Here is a 20655-nt window from a genome sequence, read left to right as displayed (position 1 = left end):
CACTTGAGCTGGAACAACATAGAAACATAGAAAATAGGAGCAGGAGTAGGCCATTCGGCCCTTCGAGCCTGCTCCGCCATTCAATATGATCCTCTATCTCAATACCATATTCCCGCTCTCTCCCCATACCCCTTGATGTCTTTTATATCTAGAAATCTATCTAGCTCCTCCTTAAATATATTCAGTGACTTGGCCTCCACAGCCTTCTGTGGTAGAGAATTCCACAGGTTCACCACCCTCTGAGTGAAGAAATTTCTCCTCATCTCAGTCTAAATGTCCTACCCCGTTTCCTGAGACTGTGACCCCTCGTTCTGGAACCCCCCCAGCCAGGGGAAACATCCTCCCTGCATCAGTCTGTCTAGCCCTGTCAGAATTTTATATGGTTCAATGAGATCCCCTCTCATTCTTCTAAACTCGAGTGAATACAGGCCGAGTCGACCCAATCTCTCCTCATGACAGTCCTGCCATCCCAGGGATCAGTCTGGTGAACCTTCTCTGCACTCCCTCTATGGCAAGTATATCCTTTCATAGGTAAGGAGACCAAAACTGCACATAATACTCCAGATGCGGTCTCACCAAGGCCCTGTATAACCAGCAGTACAGACTGTTCATAGATTTCACCCTGCCAAACTAGAGGTGTCACTGGAGAGCATTGTTATATCTAACAGAGGAAAATGCTGGTATTTACAGGCCTGTGACTAGAAGTAATAATAGTCAAGCAATTTGAGTTGATTAACCAACAGCATAACACAAGTAGTGTACTGACACAACATTAAAGCATATATACTTAAGTGACAGTTTTCCTATACTGTCTCAGTACCAATACAAATGAATTTGAATCAACATTTTTAGATAAGTGAATTTAAGATCCAATCTATTTGGCACATTAATTCATGCTGGTTATTCCATGCAACTGAATAAATTAAATGAATTCTTGTGATTATGGAAGACTTTCCACCTCTCATCCACTAATAGAAGTTAGATCAATACCTCACAGATACATTTAGTCAGTATTAACAGGCAATATTTAAGTACTCTGCTGATCTGTTGCACATTGGACAACACCCATCACTTCTCCCACACTCAAATGTTAGATTAAGCTTTAGAAGTGGATGCTTACTCATGCTTTGAAACCAAGAAACTAGTTCTTCAAGACAGTAAAGGACCAGAGGAAATTTGGAAGTTTCTGCTTAAATACATACCTCAACTAAGCAAACAAAATCTCTGGGAAAGTTTCTCTGAAATGTACTGTATAACAGTTTAGCAAGATAAATGTCGATTCATTCACAAAACTCTTTTTAGACTTACAAGTTATTTGAAATAAATTAGCATAGATCACCAGCTAAGGTTCAACCTCCCCCATTGCTTTTAGAGAAAACTTTTTTCAAAGTTCTAGTTTCTCCCACGAGTGGCATGCTCTGTGCAAGCTGCCAAACAGCACAATGGATTAAATAACTTTACTATGAATGGCAGCCACCTGTTTCATTTATACACTGGTTGTTACTTTCTTTTAAAAAATATTTTTCTCAGCCAAATTTTTTATTTATTTATTTTAAAATGGGAGAATGGTGCCCAGCTATTTCTGGTGATCCGGGTATAGGACAGTACCTCAAGTCTAAGTTTGCCTCAATAGTAACACACTCACCCGAGTCAGAAGGCCTGGTTTATAAAGGGAGCCATAAAAGGAAGAAAAGATCCCATGAAAGGTTAAGTGCTAGCCACTCTTCCCCATGAACCTCCAAGGAAATTCTATCTAAATCACTAATGGAACTAGGGTCAACATTCTAATCAAAAAGAGTGCTCAAGTAAAACATTGCTAAAGTGCTAGTTTATGACAAAGTGTCTGTCTTTAAACCATGACGAATTGATTTCTTGGATGCAAACAACGTCACTAAAAGTGGAAGATTCAATCGTTTCGAAAGCCGATCCATCTTTGGAAGGTGCCCACAGTAATGGACTAGGCAGCAAAGAAAACTGCATGTTCAAAGAAGTCTGGGTTAACAGAGTAGGCTGGATTTTGTGGATGTTAAAAGACATCCTGGGGATAAATCAAATTCTTCAAAGGACATGCTATCTGGTTGAAAATCCAGTCCTAAAAGTACTTTTCTGGAATCCAGACCCAAATGTCAAAGTCCAATTCCAAGCGAGTGGTGGTTGTTGAAGTTATACAATCTTTGGAATTCTGACAAGAGGAATCGCAAAATCTGAAAGCTGGCTGCAGGTATGTACATGAACCTTCAAGTTTAACACTCTCATACCAATGAGAATCCACAACAACACTTCAACCAAGTTGAAAGGAAGACATTACTTGCACTTCAAAAATTTGGTTGAGAATTTTTCCAACTGAGAGGCAATGACTATACTATTATCCTGGAAGTCGACCAAAGGCTGATCTATAGATGGGCTTTTAAACTGCACAGATGATCATGGGGAAGCAATGCCCCAACAACTTCCCCTCAGCTAAACTCTCGATCTATTCTTAGAACAAATAAATGAATATGATGAAAACAAATAATGAACAAACAAATATTCAAAGAGGAGCAAATGTTGCATTCAAACATCTGACCCAAAATAAAGTTTAGCAAATCCATGACTTTTCTGGTATTCATTTAAGATCATAGTCTCTGAAAAATTAAGCTTTCAGGAAAGACCATAAAGTTAAACTAAATAACAAAACTTCCAAAGCTGCAGTGAAATTGAGCTGACTGGATTGTAATTCATTCTGCTAATGAACAGCATTAAACATTGAATGTTCTAAAATCAATGGATGATTTAACATATTTATGGGTTCAGCTAATTGAGTTCAATTTAACAAAGTTTTATGGCACTAGAATGAATAGCTAGTATAATATACATTACCTCAGTTCTCCTGCATTTATGAATTTCCAATTAATTCAATGACCTCCAAACTGCTGCTTCTGTCTCTCTCTGCCACCCCCAACTCAGGGGTTTCAAATTCAGGCTTCATTCCATTTGTTAAACGTGTGTATACTACGCTACCAAAAAATGACCTTTTTCGATTACATTTTAATCCCAGTTTTAAGATATTGGTGCATTCACTATACATTTAGCAGTGTTAAGCAGTTTCCACTTCACACCGACACTAAACTTGTAAATTAAACTGGACCAGCTATATAAATACTGTGCCTACAAGAGCAGGTCAGAGGCTGGGTATTCTGCGGCGAGTGACTCACCTCCTGACTCCCCAAAGCCTTTCCACCATCTACAAGGCACAAGTCAGGAGTGTGATGGAATACTCTCCACTTGCCTGGATGAGTGCAGCTCCAACAACACTCAAGAAGCTCGACACCATCCAGGACAAAGCAGCCCGCTTGATTGGCACCCCATCCACCACCCTAAACATTCATTCCCTTCACCACTGGTGCACTGTGGCTGCAGTGTGTACCATCCACAGGATGCACTGCAGCAACTCGCCAAGGCTTCTTCGACAGCGACTTCTACCACCTAGAAGGACAAGAGCAGCAGGTACATGGGAACACCACCTGCACGTTCCCCTCCAAGTCACACACGATCCCGACTTGGAAATATATCGCCGTTCCTTCATCATCGCTGGGTCAAAATCCTGGAACTCCCTACCTAACAGCACTGTGGGAGAACCTTCACCACACGGACTGCAGCGGTTCAAGAAGGCGGCTCACCACCACCTTCTCAAGGGCAATTAGGGATGGGCAATAAATGCTGGCCTTGCCAGCGACGCCCACATCCCATGAACGAATAAAAAAAAACATGACTGGAGCAAAGTGAGTCAGACAGTGTCCAAAGAATCTCCCTCCACTCTTCCAGATTTAGGATGAATTTGCACTAACAGGCAACTCAACCCCCACCCCCATTTAAAATATTCTTGCTCATACTTTTGAACTGGATTTTTTTTTTTAAAAAGAGAAAAGCAGCATCCACTTGGTCATTTAACTTTAAACAAACTACTGCCCACGAACAAAAATACAAAAAAAATTAATTTTTATAATAATCAAATTAACCTTGCTTGCATAGTAAAAACAAGTTTGTCCAACAGCATTAAAATTCAGTGGTGTCTCAATTCTAGAAAGCAGTTATACTTCACACCAGGAACTCTCATTTTCTGTGGTGGTTCCTTACAGCTTTACAATATTTTATGGTAACAAAGTGTTTTCACACCAAATGGCATATGAATCATTCTTAGAATTTTGAGTAGTGAGTGGAACGTGGCACTTTATGCACATTTACATCTTCAACAAGTACCAGACTCAGAAGGGAAACAGCAAATCAAAACTATTAATTTCCTGGTGGTGTATAAATGACATGATGGCCCAGAGATAGATGTCTCTCTTTTCAGCTGGCTGTAAGGCTTCTATGTGAAATGAGTTTGGGCAGTCTCAGGCCAGTTCCAAGTGAAATTGGGCCTACAGCACAAAACTGTCCTCAACTTGGCTCCAACAATCGCACCGAAAAGCCACAAGATGACTGGTGTGGGAAATGAAAATAATGTCACACTGTTGCAGTACTGGATGATCTACTGACACTGGAGTGGAGGCATGCCGTTGGGACAGAATATACATTACTCTGCCTCTGGCTGTGCTGTACCTGACTTACATAGAAACATAGAAAATTGGAGCAGGAGTAGGCCATTCGGCTCTTCGAGCCTGCTCCACCATTCAATATGATCATGGCTGATCCCCTATCTCAATACCATATTCCTGCTCTCTCCCCATGTCTTTTGTGTCCAGAAATCTATCTAGCTCCTCCTTAAATTGTTGGAGCCAAGTTGAGGACAGTTTTGTGCTGTAGGCCCAATTTCACTTGGAACTGGCCTGAGACTGCCCAAACTCATTTCACATAGAAGCCTTACAGCCAGCTGAAAAGAGAAACATCTATCTCTGGGCCATCATGTCATTTATACACCACCAGGAAATTAATAGTTTTGATTTGCTGTTTCCCTTCTGAGTCTGGTACTTGTTATTGTGCTCACCTGACGAAGGAGCAAAGCTCCAAAAGCTTGTGATTTCAAATAAAGCTGTTGGACTACAACCTGGTGTTGTGCGACTCCTTACATTTGTCCACCCCAGTCCATCACCGGCATCTCCACATCTTAAATATATTCAGTGACTTGGCCTCCACAGCCTTCTGTGGTAGAGAATTCCACAGGTTCACTACCCTCTGAGTGAAGAAATTTCTCCTCATCTCAGTCCTAAATGTCCTACCCCGTATCCTGAGACTGTGACCCCCTCGTTCTGGAACCCCCCAGCCAGGGGAAATATCCTCCCTGCATCAGTCTGTCCAGATCTGTCAGAATTTTATATGTTTCAATAAGATCCCCTCTTATTCTTCTAAACTCGAGTGAATACAGGCCGAGTCGACCCAATCTCTCCTCATGACAGTCCTGCCATCCCAGGGATCAGTCTGGTGAACCTTCTCTGCACTCCCTCTATGGCAAGTATATCCTTTCATAGGTAAGGAGACCAAAACTGCACACAATACTCCAGGTGTGATCTCACCAAGGCCCTGTATAACCAGCAAGTATATCCTGGGAGTGAGCGCTTGATGCTGACACCAGGTGCCTGAAACAGGAAGCGTACTATGCCTCAGAATGATCATCCTTCACAGAGATTAGCACAATAACAACAAATTTAAAAAGATGTGGAATGTGCCATGTTAGGAAGTGTAAGCAAATATGCCTCCTACTACACCAATTTGCAATCCATTGAATTGGCACATCTCACACACCAGGCCTCATTCTCCAAAGTACTCGATATGACAGTGTTGATATACTGCTCTTTTTATGCGAGCAAAGGATTCTTTCCCTCATTGCCCATTAATCCAAGATGCAATTGTGGAACTCTGCCTGCTGTGAGCCATTGCAACCATAGTCAACGTATACTCCTTTAACTCTGTGACAATTATAGCACCTATTCAAACAGAAAATGAAATATGAGCTCCTCATAAAAAAAATCAGCAAGATTCATCTCCAAATGAATTCATCTATGACAGCTAGATTATGCCCTTATGAGTACTAGACATTTGTTAACAGACAGCACATTGCACAATTCAAGGGTAGCTAGCTTACCCAAGTGTTTTTTTTTGGGGGGTGGGGGGGGTGGCAGTTAAGAGAGGAAGGAGCAGAAGGGGAAAAAAACTGAAAAAAGGAGAGAACATAAATGTCAAGGGAATTCAAGCCTGAACGATGTGATCTTCCATTCCTGCATAACACAAGCTTTAATTATTTCACAACCAGAGGCAGAGCTTGGGGTTCAACAAGTAATTTATATGGGTATCTTACACCCATCACGGAAAGAAAGATTTTAAAAAATTGAAACACAGAATTTTATTCCTAGTTGAGCAACTTTACCCGATCTGACATGAAAATTGTGTTTTGGGTAGCAAACTAGTGATTCCTGGGGCCGAGAAAGGCCAGTTTACCTTGCATTAAAAAAAAAGGAGCAAAGCATAGGTCTGGAAAAAAAGTGAGCACGCAAGGTGTACAAACTGCTTTATATGGCTGCTATAAAGAATTTGCAGAGCCAGAAGATGAAAGTTAGGCTCCGCCCTGACACCATCAACTGAGACGGCAATATAATTTGGAACAATGATTGTGTCCCATATGTGTTCCACATCATCTTTGTGCAAGTTCAGGTAAGGTTGCTCAGCTAGGAGAAAAAAAAACCTATTACTGACTCTCCTGGGGGAAACCTTGATGTAACAGCAGATTGAGCTCTATGGTATTTATAGGGAGGCTGTATCAAGTTTCAAAAGCTTAGCTGGGGGCTTCACTGCCCAAGGACCTTTCATAAAAGCTGCAAGTCAAGGATGTTGCCATAAAAAGACGGTAGACTAGGCTTCTAGATATCCACAGTGATTTTTAAGCCTGTCACCCATCAAGTCTATGTGCAGTGGAGGATCAAGATCGTGACACCAAAGAACAAGCTACTTCTATTATTATTGAATGGATTGATCAGAACCTGTTGGTTTTTTGACTCAGTAACAACATCCAGTTGAATAGCCAGGCTACAAGCATCAAGTCAGTTAGGTTCCAGTGCTAGAGCACACTCCATCAGCAGTTGAGGAAAGCTCATGTAACTAACTTTGTATCTGTAATGTGGTCTTCTGAGTTTATTGTAAGGTTATTTAGAAGAGATTCTGTATATTGAAGCTGGCAAGTACTGTTAATGAGAATCAGATCAAGAAAGTGGCAGGGTAATGGAAAAAGAAGTGAATCTGTTGTTTGAAATGCACTTTAGATCAAATTACATACAATACACTGGCATACAAAATAACACTCAATCCTTGCCAGGACCACAAACCATGAATCTCTTTGCACCCTCCAGCTGCAGTCTTCAGGCTTTAAAATTCAAGCTTGGTGTCACCTAACCATCACTTCCCAATTTACACTGCTGTCTCTTACTTTTATTGACCTTGGTAGTTCCTACACTATGGGCTCAGCCCTTCAACTTGGTTTTTCAATTTTTTTAATATTGGCATACAATCAGTGTCAATACTAGTGTTTTAATTTTGCCTTAAGCCTAGATATCGCTAAGACAATCACAAAGTCTATGCTTTCCAACTTTCTGCCGAATATGGAACAGCTATAGAAGTGAAAAGCCAAGAGCACCAACAGCAGTCCTGCATGGTGCACATTTTGTGTATATTGTAGTCAATGCTGCTGTTGTAACACTTGTTATCTCAGTTTTAATCAATACTATGGACATTGCTCCTCTGAACTTTACTCTTGTTCTTCCCAAGCTTCAAATACACCATCCTATATACAGTTCCTCCTCTGTGCCCTTGCTCTGTTGAAATCAAGGCACACCACTATTTCCTACTCTTATCTGTTCTTTCCAAGTATTTCAAAACCATGGAACTCCTTACCCTCTGTCTTTCCTACCTTAAATCTACACTGGTTCACAAGCTTGGCATTTTCTAAACCAATAAATGTGCAACACAAAATCTAGCCAAGGCTTAGGAGCTATTTCTCTCTCGATGCCAACATAAATATATTCCAAAGGGCCTGAGAATTTGATACATCAGGCTAGTAACAGTTAATGGCCTGCCCCCTCAGCCAGCGAATGATGCTTCAGTTAGTAAAAAAGCAAAAAATTTTCAAAAATCAAACTTCCAATTTACCAACATGGGAAGGAAAGAACTTGCATTTATATAGCACCTATCCCAATCTCAGGACATTCCAAAACATGTTACAGCCAATTAATTACTTTTTGAAGAGTATTCACCATTATTAATGAGGCAAATGTGGCAGCCAATTTTGCACAGCAAGGTCCCTCAAACAGCAAACAGATAAATGACCAGATAATCTATTTTGGTGGAATTACTTGGAGAACTCCCCAGCTCTTCTTCAAATAGTGACATGGGATCTTTTACCTCTGCCTGAGCAGGCAGGCAGGCAGGGTTTCAGTTTAATTCACATAAGAAACTTCATACAAACTCCAAACAAAATCAAAACTTTAACAGAAAAGTATATGGAACAGAACTTAATGGCGAGGCAGACAAAATCTATCACAGCTCCAAGAAAATAACTATTCTGCCAGTGAATCAGTTTACTGACTAACGATGACTAAGTGCAAAGTATGAGAACATAGAATCATAGAATCACTAGGGGCCATAAATATAAGTCACCAATAAATCCAATAGGGAACTCAGGAGAAACTTCTTTACCCAGAGAGTGGTTAGAATGTGGAACTTGCTACCACATGGAGTAGTTGAAGTGACTAGCATAGATGCATTTATGGGGAAGCCAGATAAACACACGAGGGAGAAAGGAATAGAAGGATATGTTGATGGGGTTAGATGAAGGAGGGTGGGAGGAGGCTCGTATAGAGCATAAACACTGGCATGGAACTGTTGGGCTGAATGGCCCGTTTCTGTGCTGTACATTCTATGTAATATGGATTATAGTTGTCACATGAATACCGTTGTAGCATAAAAGAAACTGCAGTAATTCTCCAGACACAAAGGAATGAAAAAGATAAAATTAGTTTCATTTGATGTGGTTTCCCGTTACACTAGCATTGCAAACATCAATAACAAAAAGCATTTAACCTGTTAAACAATGTAAACAAATGCTTAGTAATACCACGAGTTACCATAGCACATATAATGCAACAAGCTAAGTTTTTTTTTCTTCGTTCATAGGATGTCGGCGTCACTGGCAAGGCCAGCATTTATTGCCCATCCCTAATTGCCCTCGAGAAGGTGGTGGTGAGCCGCCGTCTTGAACTGCTGCAGTCCATGTGAACGTTCTCCCACAGTGCTTTTAGGTAGGGAGTTCCAGGATTTTGACCCAGCAATGATGAAGGAATGGCGATATATTTCCAAGTCAGGATGGTGTGTGACTTGGAGGGGAACGTGCAGGTGGTGGTGTTCCCATGCACCTGCTCCCCTTGTCCTTGTCCTTGTAGGTGGTAGAGGTCGCGGGTTTGGGAGGTGCTGTCGAAGAAGCCTTGGCGAGTTTCTGCAGTGCATCCTGTGGATGGTACACACTGCAGCCACGGTGCGCCGTTGGTGAAGGGAGTGAATGTTTAGGGTGGTGAATACATTTATATAAGTTGCACATGTTCTTCACGGGCAGCTGAAATCCGTTAGACAAGAAAGGAATACACTAGTCAATTCCATGAGGATCCAAGAAGGATACAGGTTTGAGTGAGTCTTTTTTTTTTAAATATCAACTAATTCCATAATAGCACGAATACTTAGAGATTTGGGCCTATCTTGGGTCCATCACAATGGGTGCATATTACTAGAGCCAAAGGTGATATAGTAGTGGAACAAAATAGTCTGTAATATTCATTAACACTAAAGACAATAAACAGATGTCTGGTTCAATGACTTTTTTTTAAAAAATCTATATTATTCGCAGACATAATTAAAAGCGAGTTTTAAAATATACTAAATTAGAAACTATTTTGTAAAAAGATGATTTGGAAATTAAAAGTTCAGTTAATTACAATACAGTACTGACTTTCATTTCAGTAACATCTGAATCCCAAGTTCTGATGCCAATGGGGTCCATTTGTTCCAAACAGGAACCAGCCATCTCAGCTTCATAACAAGGTTTTATTACACAGATATAGTGTGCACATCAGAACAGCTGTTTTCCAACTCCAATGCAGATCTAAATACAGTACAGTGCAAGATACACCCACATGGCCACAATCCATATTTTGCTGACATGATGCATAGCCCATCACAAAGATTGGATTTCTGTCCTGCTGACAGTGAATGGAAAAATACTAAAAACGGAAGACTTCCTGTTTTATATTTTGCAAGTAATCATGTGGACTTTTCCTGCAATTATTAGTATACAAAAATTCTAGGCTCCCCAAATCCCTTCAAAATTGGAGGGGGAGAAAAGCCCTCAATGTTACTAGCACAGAGCAGTGAACAGTCACAGCATTGTCAACATACAGACCAGCTGGAATTTAAACTGCTAGCACAAAATGAATAGGTAATTCAAATTAATAATTACACTACAGTCACAACACTGTGGGAAATGAAACCTCAGTGATATCCCATTTCAACTGCCCTACATTGGGCAAATTGAGAAGCACTAGTCTCCTCTTCCCAACCTCTCCTAAACTCATAGTTGAACATTTTAAAGACCTATATGTTTAACCTTGTAAAAATCATTCACTGCCCTATTTTCATTTCCATAATTATTTCATCCCAACAACCTTCCTTTGGGAAACATTTTCTGCAGCACTTCCTGGCGGTGCAGTCTTTTACCCAGTCTGAGCAGACAGAGATTCCAGTGTTGTTGCTTGGCTTATTTAGCGTACTGGTTCCAAAACGCTACAGTAAAAATTTAATTTAAGTTAATGCACTTTAATGTGTGCCAATAGATCTCTTGCGTGATACTCATTCAACTCCTCCAACTGCTTCCATTAGTACTTCACTCAAGTGTTATATAGATCAAAATGCTATCTCCAGAAACAACCGAAGGATAACAATCTATAATTGTGCTCGGTATTTCCAATTTTTCCCCATAGTACAAAAATTCCTCACACCCACCATTATACTTTACTGAAATCCTAGTGACAACAATCAGTTGGTTGGTTATTTTCTAAAATTAAAGTACTAGATTGGAATGGGGATCTTATGATGCTGATATCAAGTTGTGGACCAATAGAAAAGGCAAGGATAAATTAGAGTCACTAGGTATGATCTATACCCAACAGGTGACATTGGCTATACCTTACTTCCCACCTCTCTACTCGGGATGCTGCGGCCAGTCATAGCATCCCAAGTCATTCCGGTTGAGATCAGCTAATTCAGCGCAAAGCAGGAATCGTACCAGGGATCGAACAGTCTTTTTGGCTCAATTACATCACCTGTATTAATTCCATTTATATTGCATCAAATATAAAAGAAAATGCTTTTTCACATGGAACCACATGCTGCATTTTCAACTGGTTCTAGCAGGAGCTTTACTCATTTGCAACATGTAGAAAATGAATAAAAGCGACTTAACAATAGAACTGAAATGGACATTATCTAAGTCCTGTATTGCTTCCAATTAGCTTGCTCACACCATCAAATAATGACGACTTCTACAAGTCTGCTAGGACTGCACATTAAAATTCAAATGATGGCAAGGCGGCACTCCAACCAACCTCAGAATTCTCTGACTAGAGGGGGGGGGGGGGGGGGGAAGGTTCCATTCCCAATAGCTTTGCAGCAATTCTTGCTAGAAGTGGGTGTGCAGATTTCAGTGAGAACAGGATATTTCCACAGCTATAATGGCCACTTTGAATCTCTCAGCCCACAAACTTTCATTGTACAAATAGGAATTATTTTTTAAACCAGACAAACACAGACTGATATTTTCTAGCCAATAAGAGAACCCCTCCCCACTTTCCCTTCCTCCACACAACCTCCCTCTTCCCATATTGTCTTCACTCAGAGAAAGTACTAAAGTATCAAGTAAAAGTCAAACAGTTGCTAAATTTTGATACCTATGAAACCTCTTGGAGTCAAACAGTTTATTAGCATCAGTATTTATGTTGGAGAATGTGGCATATAAACTCTCAAGACTAAAAAATATTTGGCATATTTCAGAGGCATTCTGACATAATGCCACCCAATGCTTCTCTAATTTTTTTTTAAGAACAGAATTCAGACAAACCCTTCAAGCATGAAATACTGCTTACCTGTGAAATGTTTTATTTATCCAAATCCCTCAACTGTTGCTCTACTTTCATGGAAATAAAATCGATTTACGGGTCGCGTAGTGTTTTCTACTCCATTGGTATTTTCTCCAAAATGTCCAATATTCCTGTAAACTATGTTGTGGTAGTAATCAATTTGCAGTACCAGTCTAACTCCCAAATTGATCAGCTGCTTAAGACAATGAGCAGTAGAGCTCCACAAACTAGTTTCAATCCCTAGTCTGTGCTGAGTTAGTTGCTCAGCTGTTGCAGGAGCAGGGGTGCTACAATTGGCCTTAGCATCCCTGGATCAGGGATGGGGGAAAAAAAACACCAGAGCTCCCTGCTGCAAATGCAGGTGAGGATAGGTATGGACTCGGCTATAATGCCTCCTGCTTCAAAAAGTTTGCTGGTACTTAGGCTTACATGAACAATGGTCATTTGAGTAAGGTAACAGCACTGCTGCAACCCGTGGAACCATACCTCAGCACGCTCAGGGAAGGAAGCCGGAAGATTGGGGAGGGGGGAAAAACAAGAATTGAAAAACTGTACCCTCAATTCCAAATGATAGTTAAGAACATAAGAAATAGGAGGAGTAGGCCACCCGGCCCCTCGAGCCTTTTCCCCATAACATCCAATATCCTGGAAACAATGTACGCAACAGTGTGACTCATCAATACAAAGTTTCAACAGAATACAAACACATGCAAATATTAGTATGCCATGTAGTGTTTCGCTATAGACAAAGCGACAGAACACCATGACATTCTAGCCCAATGTGTGACAGGGAATGGTAATGAAAGGTTATTTGCAGTGTTGATGCTTCTGTAGTAACAATGCAAATGCTGCCACAGTTGTTTTAACACTGGTGTGAAATTTTACTGTAACAGCAGAAATACAGCACTTACACGTGGTTATTGTAAAAAACCAAGATGCCACATTTTTGAAATGTGAAAGGAATCCAAAGGGTACTCTTTTGGCTATGTAAACAGACCAATTTTCACAGTTATAATTTCTCTTGTGCAAATTCATTATATAATTGCAGCGACTGGAATAAAAAGAACTACTACTGTGAAATACATAGATCTCAACACTGAGTGTCCTTAAAATTAAAGTCCCATACATATGGTACAGCAATACCCTTGGCACATGAATGACAAGTGCAATATAATTCTTTTTAAATCATAATTTTCTTCAAGAAAATTCAATGAAAAGGTGAACAAAAAAAATGTCTTGCACAAGGCTTTTTCTTACAAAAATTCTGGCAGTTCATCAGGAATGTGGCTGAGAGGTGGGTAGTACATCTCCATTTGTATTAGGAAAAACACAACCATATAGAGTTTACCCTTTCAAACTTGGGTTACATCTGAAGAGAGCATTTTGAATTACGTAAGACTAGGGGAAAGTACTGGTGGTTGGTCATAGGTCTGTCACTGGTGATGGGGGGGGTTGTGTGCTATTTGAGGTAATGAATTGGGACAATATAAAACTTAATTGGCTTAAATGCCATTTTCCTATAGCTTGCTGATACCAATATGCTAAATAAGCCTAATGACAATACTAAGCTGTATCAATACTGTAAAACTATGGTATCAATGTTCTTCAAAGGCTATTAAAAATAAAACTCAATATTTATACTCCCTCCGTCTGACATCCACTCCAACCCAGCTATAAATGGAGAGTCAAGGTTTAGGATTATACAAATTTCAATGATTCACATGATTACAAGTTTACTTAATTCACATTCTATATATTCACCATTTCCAAAGTAGGACTAATTTTAAAAATCAAAAACCTGTATTGTAAGTGTTGAATTGTGATCAGTTACCATCAATAAAAATCACCCATTACTGCAAAATTATCCTGGCAATTACTAGGTTCTAATAAATTGAATACTACTGAAATTGGAGACATAGTTGAAGTCAACAGATTAAAACTTAAAAAGGCACAAGTCCTTGGGTCAAATGACCTTTTGCAGTTCCTAAAAATTCTTAAGACTGCAGGAATAACATTTTTTCGAAGTCACAATTTAAATTTTACAAGTATCTGACGCTAAGACTTATTAGCCTGTGCCTTTGGTAAAGTTTTTTTGGGGGGTTTTTAAGATCAACTGAAAGATAGCAAACACAGCAAAAATGTTGAAATGAGAGCTGCTTTTTGCCCTACCACTACGTGACAATGCACATTTGCAAACCAACCACTTCCACCACATCTCTTTCCTGGTAAATGGTAATTGCTTTTACTAGGAACCACTCCTGAAGTTTCAGGAAATGGGCGCAGGCTTTGTTTAATCCAGGAATTTGAACAGTGGTCAATCAGTTAGGGTTTTTTTTGCAGGGTGGGGAAAAGGACAAATAAGATCCAAGCAAATTTTTAAGTTTGTACAGTAATTAGTAAGTGCCTTAATATTGTGTTTTTAATATATATAAAATATACTTTTTCTCCTCTTTAGTACTGCATGCACAGTCTACTGCAATCCAAGACTAATCAAACATTTATTTAAATATTCAGCACTGGAAATTGAATTTTTTCCTGGTTAGAGGACACCTGCTGATTAAGAACTGGTGGTGTACACAAAATAAAGCACTGACTGGTAATAACTGATTAACTCATGACCTCTGTAAGCAGGAGTTCTGGTGGCCATGAGATGAAGAGGCTTATTTTGCACAAATGTCTTGTCCTCAACATGTACTTTACACATACAGCTTTTTATAAATTGGAGTTTTCAGGTGTCAGCCTTAGCACAGTGGTAGTACTCTCCTGAGTCTGAAGGTCACCTTCCTTCAGTTATTCCAATACAAGGTTTACAAAATCTAACTGGAGATCTGTTCCTTTTACTTTCCCTCCTACAACTTTGGACAACGCTATCCTTTTGAGTTTGGGTTCGAGGGCTGCTCAGCTAATAATAAATTGGACACTAAAGAGAGGTTTAAGACAATTTTTAAACAAGATTTCCACAACAATCCAGTGACTAAATAAATCAAGGGGCATGTCTATGGATATACCAAACAGTAAGGTCCAAAATTCAATTGCCGTGCTCCATTAGCTGATCTCAGCAATGACTTTTTCCGTTCGCATCAAATTGCCCGATGACACTTACTGTTGAGGTTCACGTGAAAAAACGGCTACTTGGGTGACTTACTGCAGGGCTCCTTGGCTCGACACCATGTCCTAGTCTGACAGACTGCAGACGGTGGGTGGGTCCTAAGGACTATTACCTGGATCCAACACACCAAAAAATTACTATTCCTGTAATCTTCATAACTTCGGGCAACTAACAGGGATTCACAAATACATCCATTGCTGAAAACACAGGCGCATACTGAACTGACCCAACGCCCTTATAAATAGGCAATGGCGCATAAATCCTGACTTGCTCAGTAACGAGGAGATTTGTTTCTTCACATAAATTTTTAATCAAGATCCAAAATGCTTAGGAATAGTTGGACTAAGATGATACAACAAGCATTTTGCTAGAAAAATCGTATTTGCTTAGAAATCATATCTTGACCAAATCAAATAGATGGGCAACGCAGTTTGATATCAGATTTACCTCCATCACAATTTCCTTTTATAGACATTGTAAGCACTAGGTCAAATATTTAACATTACTCTTTAATTGTAACTAAACCTAGATTATATTCTTTGAATAGATTTTAAACATACTGATTGATCTAGATCGCTTAACTTGTTTCAGTTATGGTTTTTAAGAAACCATTTCCCAACTTAAAAACAAGGAACATTCTGAATCTGTACATGAACTGCGAGAACTACTGCAGACTGGGTCTTAGTCTTGTGGATCTTGTTTTTTGTGATAATCAAACCATAAGTGCTTGTCATGTTGTATGAAAAGGTCAAATATTGCCAGGGGCAAAATTAATCCTGTGAATTTTTCATTAAGCTCCCTCATGAAAATTACTTAGTTTACAGTGTATAGAAATGACTCAATAGCATGGGGTGTATCATGTGTTGCAGAGGATAATGAATTATGGCATTAAACAGTAACCACTTCTGCTGCAACTGTATCTCTGCTTTAATCCCAACACAGTATGACTATTGCTGTAGGAGGAAGTATGATTAATATGGGTTTCATACACACAGTATAACATTGCTGTATGGAATAGTCTCAAGTGGAATCAAAAAGCTATTTCACTCAAGGAGCTCCGATACCAAACTAAAATGCCAGCAGTGCCATTTGACTCAGAGCTCCTGCTGCCGATAGCAATCTATAATATAAAAGGTCCCAACCTCACCGGAGTCACACATTTTTTCATAAGCTGCCATCATACTTCCACCTAAAACTAAAACCATGGAGCCAGAACAGTGGCAGATTTCTGGTTTCAAACAGGTCTCTAGACAGACAACACCAGCTGAAGTAAACAGGGGTGAGCTGCACACAGAGGTTGCGGGTCACCATGAATAATGCCTCCCCCCAGGCTCCTCATGAGGATATAAAAAGAGTAAAACTCGTGCAGGTTAGATAGTCATCTGAACCTCCCATTTAGTTTACTGATCTTACAACGATTGCACTCATTGCTTCCCACATTGCACTTCTCTCTGCCTGACAATCAGACAGATAACCTGCTACTACATCTCACTCAATCTGAAGATCAACGGTATGGAAGAGAATCCCAGGATTGTTCACCGATAAATTTTTCCCTCTCCCCTGTGGGATTGTGGCTGGCTTCAATCTCCGCTAACATGACCATAGTCAGGAATATACAATTTGCAGAATCACAGAGTCAAACTCTATAGCAGAGTGCATTAATAAACCAACCCACTGTTCTACAAGCAGACAACCAGTAAATTCACTGCAGGACTATGAGCATTTTAAAAATTGCTTAAAAATGCAAACATTACAAACAGTTAAATCCATGAGGGATAGTAGATAGAAGTGAAAGTTATTAATTTGTGATATTAGAAAACTGCTATTCTCTTCCAGTTTAGAAAAAAACTACTTCCCAATTTCTACATATCAGCTAGTAAAAACACATATGCATTATGAGATTTTTTCATAAAAGTTTTTACAAAATTCTACCCAATTTTCAAGAAACAGAACTCATGCAGTCACTGCAATTCATTACTACCTTTCTTTAAGGATATCCTAGATAATAGTACACACTTCAGAACATGAGAAAGTTCACATGAGGAAAGTTAAATTTATTCATTTACTAAGCCTTGAAAGATTATAGCTCTTACACATTACCTCATGTAACCCACTCATGGAAGTCACTAAGTTCAAAACAAACTGAATCTGTAACTACAATACAATACAGAACTCAGGTGTTTAATATTGGTTAACATCTAGAAGTCTGTAACTCATACAGTGGTATGAAACTCCTTGTCCTATGGTCTAGGAAAATCAGTTCTGTTGAGGTCCAGGAATGCTAGATAGTTCCACACTTGTATTACAAGATAGGAACAAGTGGTAACGTACAGAAGCAAAGTATGCAACAACACTGTCCACACAGATTTAATGTGATGGCAAAATTAATAGTGGTAAAAGGAGTCAAAATCATACAAAATGGGCTTATTTTGCTACAATATGTGATCCATACTCCAAATTAGTGCCCAGATAGAGACCCAACTGAGCAGCAGGTCTCATCCCAAAGCCTATTTAGACACAAAGAGTTCTCTCAGTATAAAATTGAATCTCCACTATTTTTCACCCTCCTAAACATACTGACTGCGTCAGACCGCTCTATAATTGCCATACTAAAAAAAAATTCAACAAAATGTATCTGCATAATTTTAAAGCTATCACAAAGTACAGATGAAGGAAGCCACTTGTTACATCCAACTCTTCCTTTTATGGAAACCTTAATTTCTCCTAATGCAAAGTGAGAGGTGGTGAAAAATAGGACAGCACACAGGCAGTGGGAACAACCATTTTTTGTTTTGTCCAGATCATGGAACTACCTTGCGATACAAGAAGGGACTGCGACAACTTCCAATGCAAAACCCAAATTACAGTCCCAGGATTCAATGATAAAGACTCTAAAATGTACCACATAAATCCCTTGTTCAGAGCTTCCTCCTTATGTAACAAATCTTTAGCTTGGTATTACAGATAAGGACATAGAGAAATACAACATACTTAGCATAATTATTTCCATAACTAAATTACATGTTATTAGAAACAAAACAAATTGGGTGAGGCTAAAAGTTTTCTTTCATGCAAAGGGTTATTACAACACACCTTGAATGCATTACAAGAATACCTGAAGCAGAATCGGTCATGATCATTTTTCAGCACAGAAGGAAGCCAATCAACCCATTGCTTGTGTCAGATCTCTGAACAGGGGTAATCATTAGTCTAATTCCCCTGCCTTTTCCCCATTCCTTTTCAATTTTATCTTTTTCAAATGTTTACTCACGTCCCTTTTAAAAGTTATTATGGATTCTGTTTCCATCATTTTGATTATATTCAAGGGTACAGGTAAACAACAGGAAAATGAGAGCAAATCGCTCCGATGGGGAGGTAGAACAAACACAATGGGCTGAACGGGCTTCCTCTGTGTCCTTTTGGTCGTGATAAAAAGTTGTCCATCATTTTAATCATAATATCATCACGAAAATGACACAAGAATGAGTTCTCATGCATTTTAAACTTGCTGCGTTGTAGAATTGTAAAAAAACAATTGCCAAGTACTTTTTCATGAAGATAGAGCAAAAAGTTACTCAGAATTAGCTCATTCAAAGTTTTAAAAAAACGCGTTGCATTGGGTTAACGTGCAGGTAGTGAAATGCGCTTTTAAAATTAAAAAGTTGCATGCAACAATTTAAATGCAGGTTCTTTACTGGAGTGAGGTGCTCCCCACTTGCTTACCTTTCCCAGATTGACGAAGCCGTGCTGGTTGGCGATGCTGTCCGCCGCCTGCTGCCCTCCTGTGATGTGCACCGCCCAGGTGTTGGTGTAAACTTTCTGCGGGACGGCCGCCGAAGTGGCGCAAAGAGCGACGAGTGTCCAGGAGGAGAGGACGGCCCACGGCCCCCACTCCATTGCCTTGCTGCTGTTTAATTTATTGCAATGGTCAGTTCGCCGCCAGTCACTCTACGGCCACCTCTTGTCAATAAGGTCCCACAACACACACACACACCACACACATACACCCCGCCCCCCCCCCCCCCACCACCCCCTACCCCGCGCGCGCAGGGGCGATTGTCCGCTTCAGTCCCCGACCCTGCGGTCACTCACCGCCTGGACCCGCGCTCGCTCGCTCGCTCGCTCGCTCCTCAGGGCCCCGGGATCCGCTGGTCAGTCGCCGCCAGACTCGGTTCCCTCAGCCAGCGGTGGTGATTGAAAGGGAGGGGAGGGGAGGCGGAGGGAGGGGAGGAAGGAAGGAAGGAAGGAAGATTGGGGGGGGGGGGTGGAGAAACTGACCCACACTCTCCGCTACCCCCAGTACCCCAGCGCTGCCCTCAGGGATGCTCTCTCGCTCCTCCGTCCGACCTTCTCTCCTCCTCCTCCACCCCCCTTCCTTCCTTCCTTCCTTCCTTCTCCCGGGGGACCGGTCACTCCGTGAGGTAAAAAAAGGGAGGGTTTTTTTTTTAAAAAAAAGGTCAGCCGGTCAGTGGCCGGAGTTTGACCCCCAGTCGCTTGCCGTGCTGTGCCGGGTGTCCATGGCGCTGCGTGGCCGGGCTCGGCTGTGTATGTGTGTGGGAGGGGAGTGGAGGGGAGGCGCAGGCCGGGCTCCGCTCTCTCTCTCTCTCTCTCCGCTTCCCTCCGCTCGCGCCTCCGACTATTTTCCCCTCGCTCCTGCGCGCGCTCCCCAGCCCCCGACAGCCGGTCACACTCACTCGTGCACGCGCACGGCGGAAACGCGTCAGCCGCGCGCACCATACGTATATCACGCACGCAAGTTCGAGCCAGCCCCCCCGGAGCTCCGCCTCCTTTCCTTCCCGCCCCGCCCAACTCCTTTCCGCCACGCCCACTTTTTTTTTCGAACGCTCCCTCGACGCCGCTAAACGCATAATGTCACGTGAGACCGGCGCCGCCCCCCCATCTAACCCCGCCCCCTTCCGCGCTCGCGCACACCCCGCCCCCCCCTCCGCTGTGACGTCAAGCCCACAACCCGGTTCCTTCCCGCCCCGCAATGACGTCAGAGCCATGGCCTCAATTTCCTCCCCACACATTGGGACCAAGTGGCTGAGAATGAGATCAAGAGCAAGACTACCATGACAACATAACAAATAAATCATTTCACTGGCCTGTAAAGTCTCATTGGAAAATAAGGTTTTAAAAAAATGTGACTCATTTTGACATAAACTTGAGCTCATCCAAAACACTGCTGCCCATGTCCTAATGCGCACCAAGTCCCGTTCTCCCGTCACCCCTATGGTTGCTGACCTACGTTGGCTCCCGGTCCGGCAATGCCTTGATTTTAAAATCCTTGTTTACAAATCCTTCCATGGCCTCGCCCCCACCCCCCTCCCTATCTCTGTAACCTCCTCCAGTCCTACAACTCTCTGAGATCTCTGCGCTCCTCAAATTCTGGCCTCTTGC

The 20655-nt window shown here is 41.1% G+C and overlaps 1 protein-coding gene across 2 annotated transcripts in view; it reads right to left on the bottom strand.

Annotated features, from left to right (window-relative positions):
• The window catches only part of LOC137304762 (furin-like), a 105139-nt gene extending 85195 nt beyond the window's left edge, over positions 1–19944 (bottom strand). Inside the window, exons 1-2 of one of the 2 annotated variants that reach the window (XM_067973458.1) lie at positions 19348–19944; positions 18979–19162 (exon numbers count right to left, since the gene is read on the bottom strand). In XM_067973458.1, coding sequence (XP_067829559.1) covers positions 18979–19152 — 174 coding nt within the window. In that variant the 5' untranslated portion in view covers positions 19153–19162; positions 19348–19944. The remainder of the gene's footprint in view (positions 1–18978; positions 19163–19347) is intronic. The other variant, XM_067973459.1, reaches the window with a different exon arrangement.
• Between the last annotated feature and the right edge of the window lie 711 nt (positions 19945–20655).

This window comes from Heptranchias perlo, chromosome 38 (assembly GCF_035084215.1).
Source record: "Heptranchias perlo isolate sHepPer1 chromosome 38, sHepPer1.hap1, whole genome shotgun sequence".
Classification (NCBI taxonomy): Eukaryota; Metazoa; Chordata; class Chondrichthyes; order Hexanchiformes; family Hexanchidae; genus Heptranchias; species Heptranchias perlo.
This window is presented reverse-complemented; position numbering and strand designations above follow the sequence as displayed.